The sequence below is a fragment of the Pyrus communis genome, chromosome 7 (genome assembly GCF_963583255.1).
Source record: "Pyrus communis chromosome 7, drPyrComm1.1, whole genome shotgun sequence".
Taxonomy (NCBI): domain Eukaryota; kingdom Viridiplantae; phylum Streptophyta; class Magnoliopsida; order Rosales; family Rosaceae; genus Pyrus; species Pyrus communis.
In genome coordinates, this window is record NC_084809.1 from 22,782,269 (window position 1) to 22,796,531 (window position 14,263).

The window sequence follows — 14,263 nt, forward strand, 5'->3', positions numbered from 1 at the left end:
CCTCTACATGATGTCGAATCTACTTGAATATTTACACACTCAAGAGGGAGTGTTATAAACCTCTAGTTTAAGTGTGATTGTGTAAATTCTAGATTAGATTTTATTCTAGTTATTCTTTCCTATATGGACTTGTATTCTTTGGAGGAGAAGGATTTCTTCTCTCTTATTACTATAAATAAAGGCACTGTGTAGGGAGAATAACACACACATTCCTCTACATAACCCTACAAACACATCTCTCTCTTTATTCTCTCTGTATGCCGCCGGCCCCCTTCCCCTGTCAGATAAAATAGGTCATAACAAGGTGAACATTAGTTAAAGCATCTTAATCAAATTTTAAAAAACACAAATGTTTAATAAAATTACGTAAAAAAAGTAAGGGATTCTAGTTTTCTCATCTTTTATTTCATGAGAAAAACAAGACAACTCAAACAAGAAGTTTGCCACAAGACTACATTAATTACCAACAAAGACACACATTTTATTTTTAGGCTGATGAACAAACTCTTTGCGCATTTGATTTCCTCATATGTCATACAACAACTTGGCAAATGATTCCATATGGTCGGACTTCAGGGAAATGGCCACTGATAAACTCCCATCACTTGTTGGACTTGGTAACACAAACGACAAACCTTCATATCCAATTCCACCAGGTCCCATGAACATAGGTCCACCCCAGCCAAAATCTGCTTCATATATCGGCAACCTCACCCAACTAGTTATCCCAAGTTTCGGGCACTGAAAAGTATGAGCACCGCGAACAAGGGCCGACAGATCAGGCTGAACCTCAAGATAGTCAAGAGCTGACCTAAGGTAATCGTTGTTCATACGCACCACAATATCATGTATACGACTGGCAGCATACCATGTTGGTTTTGATTTGAGATCACCCACTGTAGCTAATGGTGCGCCTGCGAAAACCACATTGCCAAAGAAACCAAGTGGGAGCGGGGGTTGCAGTCTGGACCGTCCATCAACCGCAATATGCAGTTTGGTCACTTGATCATCGGGAAGATTACGTGCCTTGGATGCACATCTCCAAACATGGCCTGCCAACATCTCATATGTGCTGTAGTTGATTGTGTTCCCTTCTTCCTTAGACTTGGCTTTCAAGACGCTAAGCTGCTCCCGCGTCAATCTAAAAATGGAGACTGTTGTACTCTCGGCATCACCATCTTTTGTGCAAGGCGGAGGAATTTTTAAGGGCGGATCAGGCTGGTATTCAACGGGGTCGAATGTTGGCTGAGGTGGGTCTCGGGCACAAAGTAACGTCCTGTCGATGAATGGTGGGATTGTAAGGTCAAGTCCGGGGGCGATATCAGACCATGTATTTACAAAGTGGAGACCTGAACACCCATCTGCCACTCGATGTTCCAGGCCGACCCCAAGCGACACTCCACCACATTTGAAGTATGTGACCTGCATATACAGAGTAAATGGAGAGCAATATATTGTAAGATTAACTCATGCTCAAAAGAACGTCCGAAAATTGCAATCTAACTTGGTGGCAAAAGTTAGTTTTATAGTGATGAATTTGCTTCAAACTAATCTCCCACAATTATACACATTAATGCTATGAGGTTATCAATCGAAAAACTACTTTTTTAGAAGTTAGTTCCAGACCTTCTGCACCAATTACATTGAGCTTTAAGGTATGAGAGCTATTTAATCTCTAACATTCGCGCTCTAGCTCGTCATAGTATAAAATGTCAGGGTCTTATCTTTTTGGATGAATTTTCTTCTATGGCTTATTCAATTAATGTATCCATGATGAATTTGTAGTCGTTGAATAGTGTTTTTTGGTGTCAAGACAAAGTTGCAAACTGAAAAGGAAAGCGATACTGCCCTTGAATAAAAAAAGCAAGTGCCCTTTGTATACCACGAAACAAACAAGAACATGTCCTTAGAAAGCATATTGGTATAATTAGGGTGGGCATAAAGTCCCGAGGACAGAAACCGAACCGGAAGAAAACCAGTCGGTTCAGTTTTTTTTTTTGCTCATTTCGGTACGGGTACAAAAAACCGAACTGGTTTCCCATAAAGAGGTTCGATATTGGTTTGGTTACATTCCGAACCGAATTGAACCTAGAACCAATTTGTTTTAAATTTGTTGGGCCACGTGGCTGGGTTTGATTGGTTCTTATCCGAGTTCAGGTAGACTTGGCCACACCTAAGAGCAGCTCCACCGGAGCTTTTTTTGCCCAGCACCAAGTCCAAATAATAGCCCGGCATGCAGGGAAAGTGCTCCAGCCCGCCAACTTGCCTGGCACCCAGCCCGTGCCAGTCAAGAGCCCAGCCCAAAATGGACAGACCCATTCCCCGGTCTGTTTCTGGCGCGTGCACAACACGCGGGAGGCCAGGCGAGTAGCCGACAGCTTTGCAGGCGGTGGGGCCCGCGCGGCAGGGCAACTTGCAGTCGTCCGGGGTGAAGGATACGTGGCCTCCTCATAGCCGTTGGATTTCCAACGGCTAGTTTTTTAGGCCGTTGGATTTCCAACGGTAAAAAAAATTTGAATTTCAATTTTAAATTGGACCGTCCGATCACAGATCAACGGTCCACGTTTATTTCACCAAAAATTTTAAAAAAAAAAAAAAAGGCCCAACGGTCAGAAATTTGACCGTTGGCCACGTGGCGTAATGAGTGCTGTTGGATTTGATTATTTTTCAAATCCAACGGTCCCGATTAATTACAACATTAAAATTTATTAAAAATTAATTAAAAAATGTCAAAATTTTTTTAAAAAATACAGAAAAATTTTAAAAAATTAATTTTTTTTTTCTATAAATACCTAACCCTCATCTTCCACCTTACACCACATTTCAATATTTTCTACACTTTCTACACTTTCTACATTTGAATATTTTGTACACTTTGAGAGAAAAAAATGACTTCGTGGAAGCTCAGTGAAGATGTTACGTTGTGTGAATGTTGGGTTCGCACTACTCATGACCCGATTACGGGTAATGAGATGGATAAGCGAGAAATGTGGAGTAAAATTACGAAATCGTTCAACGATGTACATGGAAAAGATGCCAGATCTAGTCAAGGTCTTCAAGGTCGTTGGAAAAAACTCAACGCATCCTTTACTTGTTGGAAAAACGCCCTCTCTCATGCTTCTGATAATTTGCGTAGTGGGACAAGTTTAGCGGATGAGGTAACAATATTTTTATTTATTTATATGCATTCCACCCGATTTGATTATTTTAATTTATTTAATTTCTTATGTAATTTTTATGTAATATGCATTCCAAATACTTATGTAATTTTTATGTACTTTTTATATAATTTTTATGCATTCCACAATTCTTATTTAATTTCTTATGTAATATGCATTCCAAATACTTATGTAATTTTTATGTAATTTTTATATAATTTTTATGCATTCCACAATTCTTATGTAATTTTTATGTAATTTTTATAGACACTACAAGCACAAGCATTCTACAATGCAAAGAACCATAACAAATCATTCAACAAATGGGAATGTTGGCAAATTGTCAAAGATTGCCCTAAATACCAAATTGTGGCAACCGGTCCAGAAGTTGTCATGCACGGTATGGGTCTACACAGTTCGCCAGAAGCAGACACAGCCGAACAAGAAGCCAACACATTTGAAGACACGGAATGGATACCTGAACAAGTGCCAGAGACCCAACCGACTCTTCAGTCCCTCAGGCCTCAAGGTAAAAAGGCATCAAAGAAAAAAGGTAGTTCTTCCAAAAATGACTACACTAAATATATGGAGGAACTTACTCGTCAAGGTGAAATGAACATGGCATGGGAAAAGGCTAGAGATGAGGAAAAAGCTGCTATTGTGGCAGCAATTATTGCAGCTACTGAGGCTCGTGATGCGGCGTCTGAGAGACAAAGAGAAATAGTTAATCGAGAGAACGAGATGATTAGAGAAGCACTTCATCGAGAGAATGAGATGCTTAGAGAAGAAAGGATGGCTCAAACAGATCGTGACACTATGAACAAGTCTCTAGTAGGATTGTCTCCGAATTCAAAATATTTTTGGACATCAGAAAAAAGAGATGTCGTGCGAAGGAGGCGTGCAAGAGATGCCGAAACAAGTCAAGGGGGTTCCAGCTACAGAAATCCTAGCAACCAAGATCCTAGCACCACATATCCTAACTCCACAGACTTTGTATAATTTCGCATTTATTTGTACTACTTTACTTAATTTCTTATGTAATTTCTTATTTATTTTTAGAACTTTATTTAATTTCTTATGTAATTTCTTATTTATTTTTAGAACTTTATTTAATTTCTTATTTATTTTTAGAACTTTAAAACACCATTTAAACTTAAAACACCAAATAAAATTACATAAAACATCATTTAAACTTAAAACACCATTTAAACTTAAAATTACATAACCTCACCATTTAAACTTAAAACACCAAATAAAATTACATAACCTCACCATTTAAACTTAAAAAAAAAAGCAAACACACTAAATAAGATCACTTAAAAAACAATACACTTTATTCTTCAACCACAAGCCTTATTTTAATTATCTTCGCCTTCGTGCAATCTCCACTGATGGTCAATCAAGTCATTCTGGCGGGCTATGTGCCAGTATGGCTCTTGCAATGAAGTGTATCGTTGAACGATCAATTCATTGTAACGTCCATCCCGTTCCAACGGCTCGTGTTGCACGGGATCTTCGGTCCGGTCATGAGCATAGTAGATTTGTGTTCTTGAGTTGTTCATCGGATCCGGCTCGTATTCATCGACGGCATCATAATCATACTCGTCTTCAACAATCATGTTGTGAAGAATAATACACGTCATCATGATGGATCGAAGAGCCTCGACATCAAACATTCTAGCTGCACTCCTGACAATGGCCCAACGAGCTTGCAGGATGCCAAAACAACGCTCGACATCCTTCCTACACCCTTCTTGACACTTTGCGAAGTGTTTATCTTTTTCACTCTGCGGGTGTGGCACTGTTTTGACAAATGTTGACCACCTTGGGTAAATACCATCTGCAAGGTAGTATGGTCCCTCGTATTTAGTACCATTAACCCAATATGTGCATCTCGGCCCACGCCCTTGTAGCAGTTCGTCAAACACTGGAGATTGGGCAAGGACATTTAGGTCATTCTGAGCTCCTGGAACACCAAAAAAAGCATGCCAAATCCATGTATCAAAAGAAGCCACCGCTTCCAAAATGATGCTTTTGGCTCCTTTTCTGTCGCCATAAGCTCCTTGCCACGCACTTGGACAGTTTTTCCATGTCCAGTGCATGCAGTCGATGCTTCCAATCATGCCAGGGAAGCCTCGCATCTCACCCTTCCTCAGAAGCCTTCGCATGTCCCTTGGCGTGGGTTGCCGAAGGTACTCATTGGTGTAGAGGGCTTCAATTGCAGAGCAAAACCGCATCAGGGACTCCAGAACTGTTGTTTTTCCCATCCTTGCGATCTCATCCACTTGATCTGCAGATGCCCCATATGCAAGCATTCGCAAGGCAGCCGTAATTTTTTGCTCAGGAAGAAGACCTAGCACATGAAAAGCATCATCTTTTTGCACAAAATATGAATCATGGTTGCAAACATCACTCATGATTTTAGCGAACAAACTTCGTTGCATTCTAAAACGACGTCTAAAAACATGATCAGGGTAAACGCTGTTGGGAATAAAATAATCTTCCAAGAGATCTTTACCTCGTCTTTCCCTTCTTCTATCGATGTTTGCCGCACGTCCGGGTTTGGCTATCTGACCCATAGCTTGCATGATACGGCGGGAATGTGAGGCCCTCCGCCTTCTATGGTGATCATCCTCATCCTCCTCCATTGCGAAGACCTCATCTCCACCTCCATCTTGGTCAAGATTGACCAATTCTTCCTGTTGTGCCAACAACCTTTTCTGCTGCTCTTGCAACTGTTTATACGCTCTCCTTGAAGAAGACATTGTAAGAACTCAAGATTTGAAAACGATAAAGAAGAATTCTGAGCTAAAAAAAAGGATTGAGTTTAGTGTGAGGATGGATGTAGGGATGTAGGGTTTATATGGACAAAAAAAAAGAAGATGAGGTTCTGGACAATGCCACGTGGCACTACGTGATTGGTTGAAAATCTTAGCGGAAATCTATTAAAAAAATAGTACGTTCGGATAATGACACGTGGCGTGACGAGATTGGTTAAAAATCTTATCGAAATATTGCCTAAATTATTGTAAACAGGAAGTGACACGTGGGTTGTCGGGATTGGTTGAAAATCTTAGCGGAAATCTATTCAAAAAATAGTACGTTCGGATAATGACACGTGGCGTGACGAGATTGGTTAAAAATCCTATTCGAAATTAAAACTATTTTTTTTTATTATTTTATAAAAAAATTATTTAATATTTTAAATGGACTGGGTGCCAGCGCATTTTGTAGGGGTGGAGATCGTTTGTGCCAGCGCATTTTTAGACTAGGTGCCAGCACATTTTTTTTTGGGGTGGAGATGCTTTGGCCTATTACTGTTCATTGAGTCTGTTACTGTTCAATTAAGTGGATAAATGGGCTGGGTGCTAGCACAAAGTGGATAGGGGTGGAGTTGCTCTAATGGATTCGAATCCCCCCAGCCTCAACTCTTAGACTTAGAGTGAGTTTGGTTTCATTCGATTCGATTTTTTGCTAAAATCGAAATCAAACCGAGAAATTTTGATTTTGGTTAGGTTCAGTTCGTTTTTTTTTTTTTTTTTTTTTTTGGTTTTGTTTGGTTTTGATGCTTTTTATTTCATTGAACCTGATTTTTTTTTTTTTTTTAAATGTAGAATTTAGATAAGAGACTTGCATTGACACACTAATAATAAGAAAATGAGAAATCACAAACATAACCACAAAAGACGTGCTTGGTTTATCCTTAGGTACTCTTTGCACACATAACAGCCCTAAATGAAGACACCTTACCACTTCAGATATGTTGTACAAATCACAAAATGTCTTATCGATCAGTTCAAGTGGTTTATCTAAAACGCATAGTGTCCATGCCTTAAAACAAATTGAAACATGTATGATATGTTAGTGGGATAATATGTAAAAAGGGCTTTGCTGACCTTCTATAACGTTAAATCGCATGTCATTAGAGGGGGTGCTTCGAAGTTTGCACCGTCTAATTCATTAATTTGATTAAAGTAAAATATCAGCACCTTGTTTGTTATACCTACACATCCGAGAAGGCGAGAAGGTTAAGGTGGTGTTAAGGATGATTAAATCCCTTGCTCTTCTTCCTATTGTAGGGATTCGATGTCTTAAGCGTAAAGAAATTCGGTTCGGTTTTCAAACCTTTAAAACCGAAGCAGAACCAATAAAGTTTGATTCGGTTCAGTTGGGTTTTCTTTTGTTCAGTTTAATTTTTTTTTTGTTTCAGTTCAGTATTCAGTCTAATTTTTTTTTTCGGTTTTCAGTTTTTGAAACCCACCCTTACTCAGACTATCACTCCAATTATCATTTTCTCAAACTATCTCTCTCTCAACCACCGCCACTCCAATCTCTCTTACCCAGTAACCCCAGTCACCAATGTCTCTCAAACCCTCTCCAATCTCTCTCAGAAAGTTCTCAACCCGACTTCTACCATACGATCGTGTCGTTCGCTCAAATCCTCTCCACTCCAATCTCTCTCAGACTCGGTCTCTCTCTCAATTGCATTCTTCGCCAACTCCATCGACTCCACTCGAGTCGAACTCGTAGCCACTCCAATAGTAATGGTAAGTGTCAATTGACTCAATTCCTTCAAATATCGTTGCGTTAAAACAAAGGCAATGACTTATAGGAATTGCCCATGCTGAAGCTTTCGATAAGAGGATATTAATAAAAAAAATAATAACCACACACTATTTTTCTATTGTATACACTTGTCTTTTTTTAAAAAAAAGGGTATTTAAGAATGAAAAAAATGTAGATATCATTTCCTGAATTAATTCATGCAACGAAATGAGTAACAAATTAATATTCCAACAAACTTTATCTAAGGGTTTTTTTTAGCATTCCACTAATTGTTGAGTACACCCACTTAATATTTATTGTTAAATCACTTGTTGAAATGACTTTTAAACCCTAAAAAGTAAGGCAAAACAATCATTTTCTTCATACAGCCCAAATCATTTAAACATGATCCTAACCACCTGTAAATTATATATAATTTTATATCCACCCAGCGCACTCACAATGTCATGTGATTATGTTTTTTTTTTTTTTTTTTATATCAAAATTTTTAAGGATTCTGCAACATAAGAGATGAAGTACTCTGAAACATTCAAATCTTCTTTGCAACAGTGTGGTAGTAGTCTGTTTTTTTTTTTTTTTTTGCTAAAAATTTTCAAGCATGTTTGCTCTTTCTTTCTTAGGATGGTTTATGGTGCAATTTCATTCAAGCATGATTGCAGAACCGAGAATCTGCATGGACACAGCAATAGCACAATCAACTAGCTCTTTCATGATTTCTTATTTACGAATAGCAATTTTTGAGTTTAAGATCAAATCCACATTAGAGCCTAATTCCCCTCAATTGACAAAAACCTTGAAGCAGTAGAACCACGCGCACTGTTTGTGTGCTAAAGACAAAGGGTTTAAATTTATTTTTTGGACAAGATGAAGACATGAGGTAGATTTTGGTGTGGGGTGTATGGGGTGTATGAACTGTGTGGGGGTTTTAGGGTAGTTTCGGTTAGTAACTCGGGTGTATTAAGAAAATTTTTAGTTCAAAGAGTAAGTGTGAGATGTTTTAAGTATGTGGAGTGTATTCAACAATATGTGGGGGCTAATAAAGCAACCCAGGGAGCTTTCATGAAAAATGTTTGGGCTAAGTTTATTTTAACTAAAAACCATGATATAACTTTATTTAAAGAAAAAAACTTAGGTTTTAATAAAAAAAACCTTAAATTTTAATAAAGATGACAAAAGAACTTAAATTTTAATGAAAATGACATAATTTTAATATTAAATTAAAAAAAAAAAAAAAAAAAAAAAAAACCTGACACAAAGGATCCACGCGTCCATAATAGACATTGTTTATGAAATTGCACAGTACTACACTGTTTATGAAACTGAACGGTACTACACTATTTATGAAATTGAACAATACTATACTATTTATGAAACTGATCTGTATTAAACTATTTATGAAACTAAACGGTATTGTACTATTTATTGGTCCAGATTCATAAATAGTGCCTAGTTCTTGGTTCGATTTCATAAATAGTGCCGAGTTATTCGGTTTTGTTTCATAAATAGTGTATAGTAGTTGATACAGTTTCATAAATGGTGTCTCATTCTTGGTCAAGTTTCATAAGTAGTGCCTAATGCTTGATCCACTTTCATATATAGTGCCTAGTTATTGGTCATGTTTCATAAAGGGTCGTTTTATTCACACCCCACGTTTTGTTGACTACACCTCATATACTTAATACACCCCACATTTCGTTTTTAGACTAAAATTTATCTTAATACACCCTACATATTTTTCAATACTATCCTCACACCCCATACTTTTTACACATACCCCACACTCTCCACTTAAAATCCAATTCAAATCATGTGTTCGTCTCACAAGTTCATCTTCTCTGCCATTTTCAGAAACGAGTATTGTCGAATGATCAATGTAGAAATTTCTATAAGGTGTAAAGAGAAAGTGCTTCATCTTCAAATCAATGGTTTAGGGTTTACGAAGATAAAGTTTGACCAAACTCCATTAGTATCATCTTGCTTCTTTCTTTGTGCATCTTTGAGGACTCCACTTTTTCCTCTAATTTGGAATTGTTGGACTTGAGATATGTGGAGTTAAGGGGTTTCTCAAATGGTTTATTATCTATTAAGAAACTCTAATCAAGTACAAAACGAAAATTTTCTCATATTCTTTTTTCAATTTTTAATTATTCCATTTTGGAGTTTCTATCAATTAAGAATTTTAGGGTTTCTCTCTTCAATTAACTACAAAGATCTTTGTCCATTTTGCGGGGTTAGATTTCAATAAACTTCATTGATTTCTATCAAGGGGTGTACTATCCACACACCCTTTTTTACTTCTCACACACCCCTTGTTAATTTATATTCGTTGATCTTCTTCAATTTATCCAATATGACGGCTGAAAACTAAAAATGTGTGGAAGAAGTAAAAAAGGGTGTGTGGATATCACCACCCTTCTATCAATTGGGGATTTTAGATTTCACTTGTGTGTGTACATATATGTATGTATCCATCTATACTCATCTTGTTTGTTACTTGTTAGAGTTTTGTTCTACAATGGATGATAGGAGTGACTTCGACAGCTTGAAGAAAAAATATGAAAACAATTTGGGACACATTCATAAAATAGTTTTATTTTTTAAATTCAAATGTGAACTAAATAGTCATTTCATAATAGGATATATAAGTCATTTAATAATAAATTTTTATGTAGGGTGTATTAAAAAATATGTGAGGTGTTAATAAAAAAAACTCTTTCATAAATAGTGTACAGTAATTGGTATATTTTCTTAAATAGTGTCTCTTTCTTGGTTCAATTTCATAAATAGTATCTTTTTCTTGATCCAGTTTCATAAATAGTCTATCTTTCTTGGTCCAATTTCATAAATAGTGCCTATTTCTTAGTTCAATTTTAAAAATAGTGCCTTTTCTAGTTTCGCTGCATCCCCGGAGCAACAACCACCTTCATGATGGTGGTGATGCCCATGCCCATGACGTTCTTCATGAAATACCCAGTCGTTCCTCCCTTCTTTTCCACTTTTTCTTCAAATCAAACCCAATCCTTGCTACAAAGCTGCAGAGCTTTGTAATTCACATAAAAATCAATCTCAACCCAAAATTGAAATTGAAAACTATTTGGATATCTGAGATGTCGCTCCTTGCATCTTTATCCACAGCCACCCGCACAGACGCTTGAACTACAAATGCTGAATGCATCACCCTCAAACTTCTCCATCATCCATATCTCTCAATTAGGTCACATATAAGGCTTTCAATCATTTTAGTTTGGTTTTTTTTTTTTTATTATTATTATTTTTTGGGTTTGTTAAATCCAATTCACATATTAACAATTTAACAAGTGGAGCAGCAAGGGTTTAGTTAAATCACATTCATATCCTCAAGCATCAAAGTTTTTGTTTGTTTATTTGTTCGTTTGTTTGTTAAATCCCATTCACATCCCACCAAACCTTCGAACCCAGACCAAGAGGTGGTCTTACATCACCACCTAGCCGGGAAGAAGGTCGGTGAAACACCCAAAAAAAAAAAAAAAAAAAAAAGATTTTGTTTTTCATGCGCTTTGATTTAGATTTTTTTTTGTGTGTGTGTTTTTTTTATATTTCTTTTCCTTGTTCTTATCATTAAATAAAGTTATAAGGTGACTTTTGGTTAAAATTCAAGTTTTGAAGCTCCTTTTATTAGTTTTTCATCTATCTAATCTATTAATTTGATTTATCAGCTTAACAAGTAATAACTAACAAAAATCCTCAGCCAAAGGCACTACTACTCTAATATTATTTAGCTAGAAAAGATAACCAATGCTCAACTGAATCTAAATCAACATACACATACCTGTACCACAAAGAGGGGATAAGTGGAAATCCCAGCAGAATAATCGACGACGGGGATAAGCTTCCGGAACTCGGGAGTTGGCGCAAAATCGCCGAAATTCTCGAGGACGGAGTCGGTCTCCGCCACAGCAAACAGCACGCCCTCCCCATTGCAGTTGATTTCGGAACGGCCTGTTTCGTTCTGCTGGAGGCGCCCCGCCAGGGGGTAGAACGGTACGAGGGCCTTGGAGAGGGCGCCCTTAAGCAGTGCCGGGTCGAAGAAGGGGCTGGTGGGATGGCCGCCGGTTTGGCTTCGCCGGTAGAAGTAGACACTGGGGGTGTGCTTGCTCAAAATCACCAAGTCCAAGTTGGACATCCACAGAACCTGCTTCGGCGTCTCCTCTGCCGGCTTCACGATCGTCGTCTCCCTCATGCTAACATTCACCACCATGTTTTAGTTACGTAACGAAGGTCTGAGATTATTATGTTGTTGTGCTCACTTTATAGTTTTTAGCATTCCATCCCATACACTGCATGCGATCTGTTGGTCTGCTCGGTGGACCCACTTCTGTTGGTGGAGCCCACGGTATGGTTCTGGACAATGACCTCGTTGTACAGACAGACCAATCGTTGCCCACCACGTGAGTAGTTAAAATTCCGTGACTCGTACTTATTGTTTAGACTAATCACGTTGTCTTAATTTCTTACCCATCATTTGAAAAATTTGAAAAATTTAAAGAAAGAAATGACAAAGACTCCTCGTATACCACAATCATCATTTAATTAACTAATTTTTCTTAATTGTTAGTTTATTAAATAATGAACTAAATTTAAAATTTTGATTAATTCAAATGATATGGTTGTCTACATTAATTGCCACCAAAGATGATATGAAAATGTGGTACAAAAACTTGGTTTGAATATCATTACTTCAATTAAATTGCAATTTTCTCACCCATTATTATTCCTGAACTAACTGTAATTCATAAAAGGCTTTTTAGCCAAAATGGTCTCCGAGATTTGCATAACTCCTCATTTTAGTATCTGAGATTTCAAATCAATAGAAGTGGTCCCTGAGATTGTCCACCATCCATCATTTTGGTCATTCCGTTAAAAACTCCGTTAAGTGTCCCCGAGTTCTTGGCCGGAAGTTTGGGCAATTTTCAAAGTTTCGTAACTTAACTGTTTCTTAATCAAATTTGACTCATAATATACCAAAGTGAAGATAGGAAAGTGTAGAATAAGATTATACCTATTTGGAAGCCCAATGGTTGACGAAGATAGTCGGAAAATAGCCTCAAAGTTGACTGGTCCGAGGGAAAACTGGAAAACTTGCCAGAAACTGGGCAAACTTTAAACGTTCATAACTTCTTCAACACTAAACGAAATCAAGTGATTCATAAACGAAAATCATACTTCTCGATGAGAAGAAGATAACGGAACCTTTTTTTAGCAGCTAACTCGTCGTGGTTTGGCCAGAAACTGGCGGAAAATGTCTGTCCTGGTCTTGTGTTAGCCACTTTCGAGCGGTTTTCCGTCCAAATCACGGCGATTTAGCCACTGAAAAAGGTACCATTCTCTTCATCTTTCGTTTTTGAATCACTTGATATCGTTGAGTATTAAAGAAGCTATGAACGTTAAAAGTTTGCCCAGTTTCCAGCGAGTTTTCCAGTTTTCCCTCGGACTAGTCAACTTTGAGGCCATTTTCCGACCATCTCCGTCAACCATTGGGCTTCCAAATAGGTATAATCTTATTCTACACTTTCCTATCTTCATTTTGATAAATTATGGATTGAATTTGGTTAAGAAACGATTGAGTTACGAAGATTTGAAAATTACTCAAACTTCCGGTCAGGAGCTCCGGGACACTTAACGGAGTTTTTAATGGAAGGATCAAAATAATGGATGGTGGACAAATCTCAGGGACCACTTCTATTGATTTGAAATCTCAGGGACCAAGGTGAGGAGTTATTCAAATCTCATGGACCATTTTGGCTAAAAGCCTTCGTAAAATTATAAACTTGTCTGTTCGGGAAAAAAAAAAAAAAATCCTTGTCAGCACTCTCGCTCTACCATGAACTTTAACTTGTCCCTAAAATTATTTCTCTACGAAGGCATTGATCCGCATACCCCAGCATTGCGAGACATAGTCAGAGCGCTTAGTGACAGACCCCGCACCATTTTTTTCTACTGATCAAATTTAATACCCTTCACAGAAGACTACCTTCCTCAGTTCCTCTTCAACACTTATGTATAGAAATATCAGCGTCTATACATATACAGTAAGACCCCATTACATTTCATTCAATTCATGCAGATATGCATTGTTGAAATATCCAACTAAAACAAAAACATTAAATTCGAACCGGAGACTGGCCTGAGAAGCATAGAAGTAGCAAACTCTGGCTGCCTGATTTTTGGGTTCGTCTTTGTCTTCTTATGAGGATTAATTTTCAGAAAATATAGGAAATAGTGTGTGGAACTGGAACGATTTTAAGGGTGCATTAATCATTTTTGAACAACTATCTTTTAAGGTTTTTATCAGTCATTTAATAAATGAGCAAACTTGTAATTAAAATTTTTATTAAAAAATGAGTAAAAGGATAACACACTGGGGTGGAAATAACAATACTCGTTCCAAAATTATTGGCGTCTCCCAGATCCCAATATTAGTGATTTCATATAAGCACTACATAACAAGTGGTCAAGCATTTATTTTGTTAGAAGATTTTGATTTAGTTCAGGTGACTAGA

The 14,263-nt window shown here is 37.4% G+C and overlaps 1 protein-coding gene across 1 annotated transcript; it reads right to left on the bottom strand.

The window, feature by feature from the left end:
- Window positions 1-449: 449 nt before the first annotated feature.
- LOC137738656 (shikimate O-hydroxycinnamoyltransferase-like) lies at window positions 450-11,961 on the bottom strand. The gene is made up of 2 exons (XM_068478132.1): window positions 11,533-11,961; window positions 450-1,422 (listed from the first exon to the last, which is right to left on the bottom strand). Exons 1-2 carry the CDS (start codon window positions 11,959-11,961, stop codon window positions 526-528), a joined length of 1,326 nt encoding a protein of 441 aa, XP_068334233.1. The 3' UTR covers window positions 450-525.
- Window positions 11,962-14,263: the final 2,302 nt, after the last annotated feature.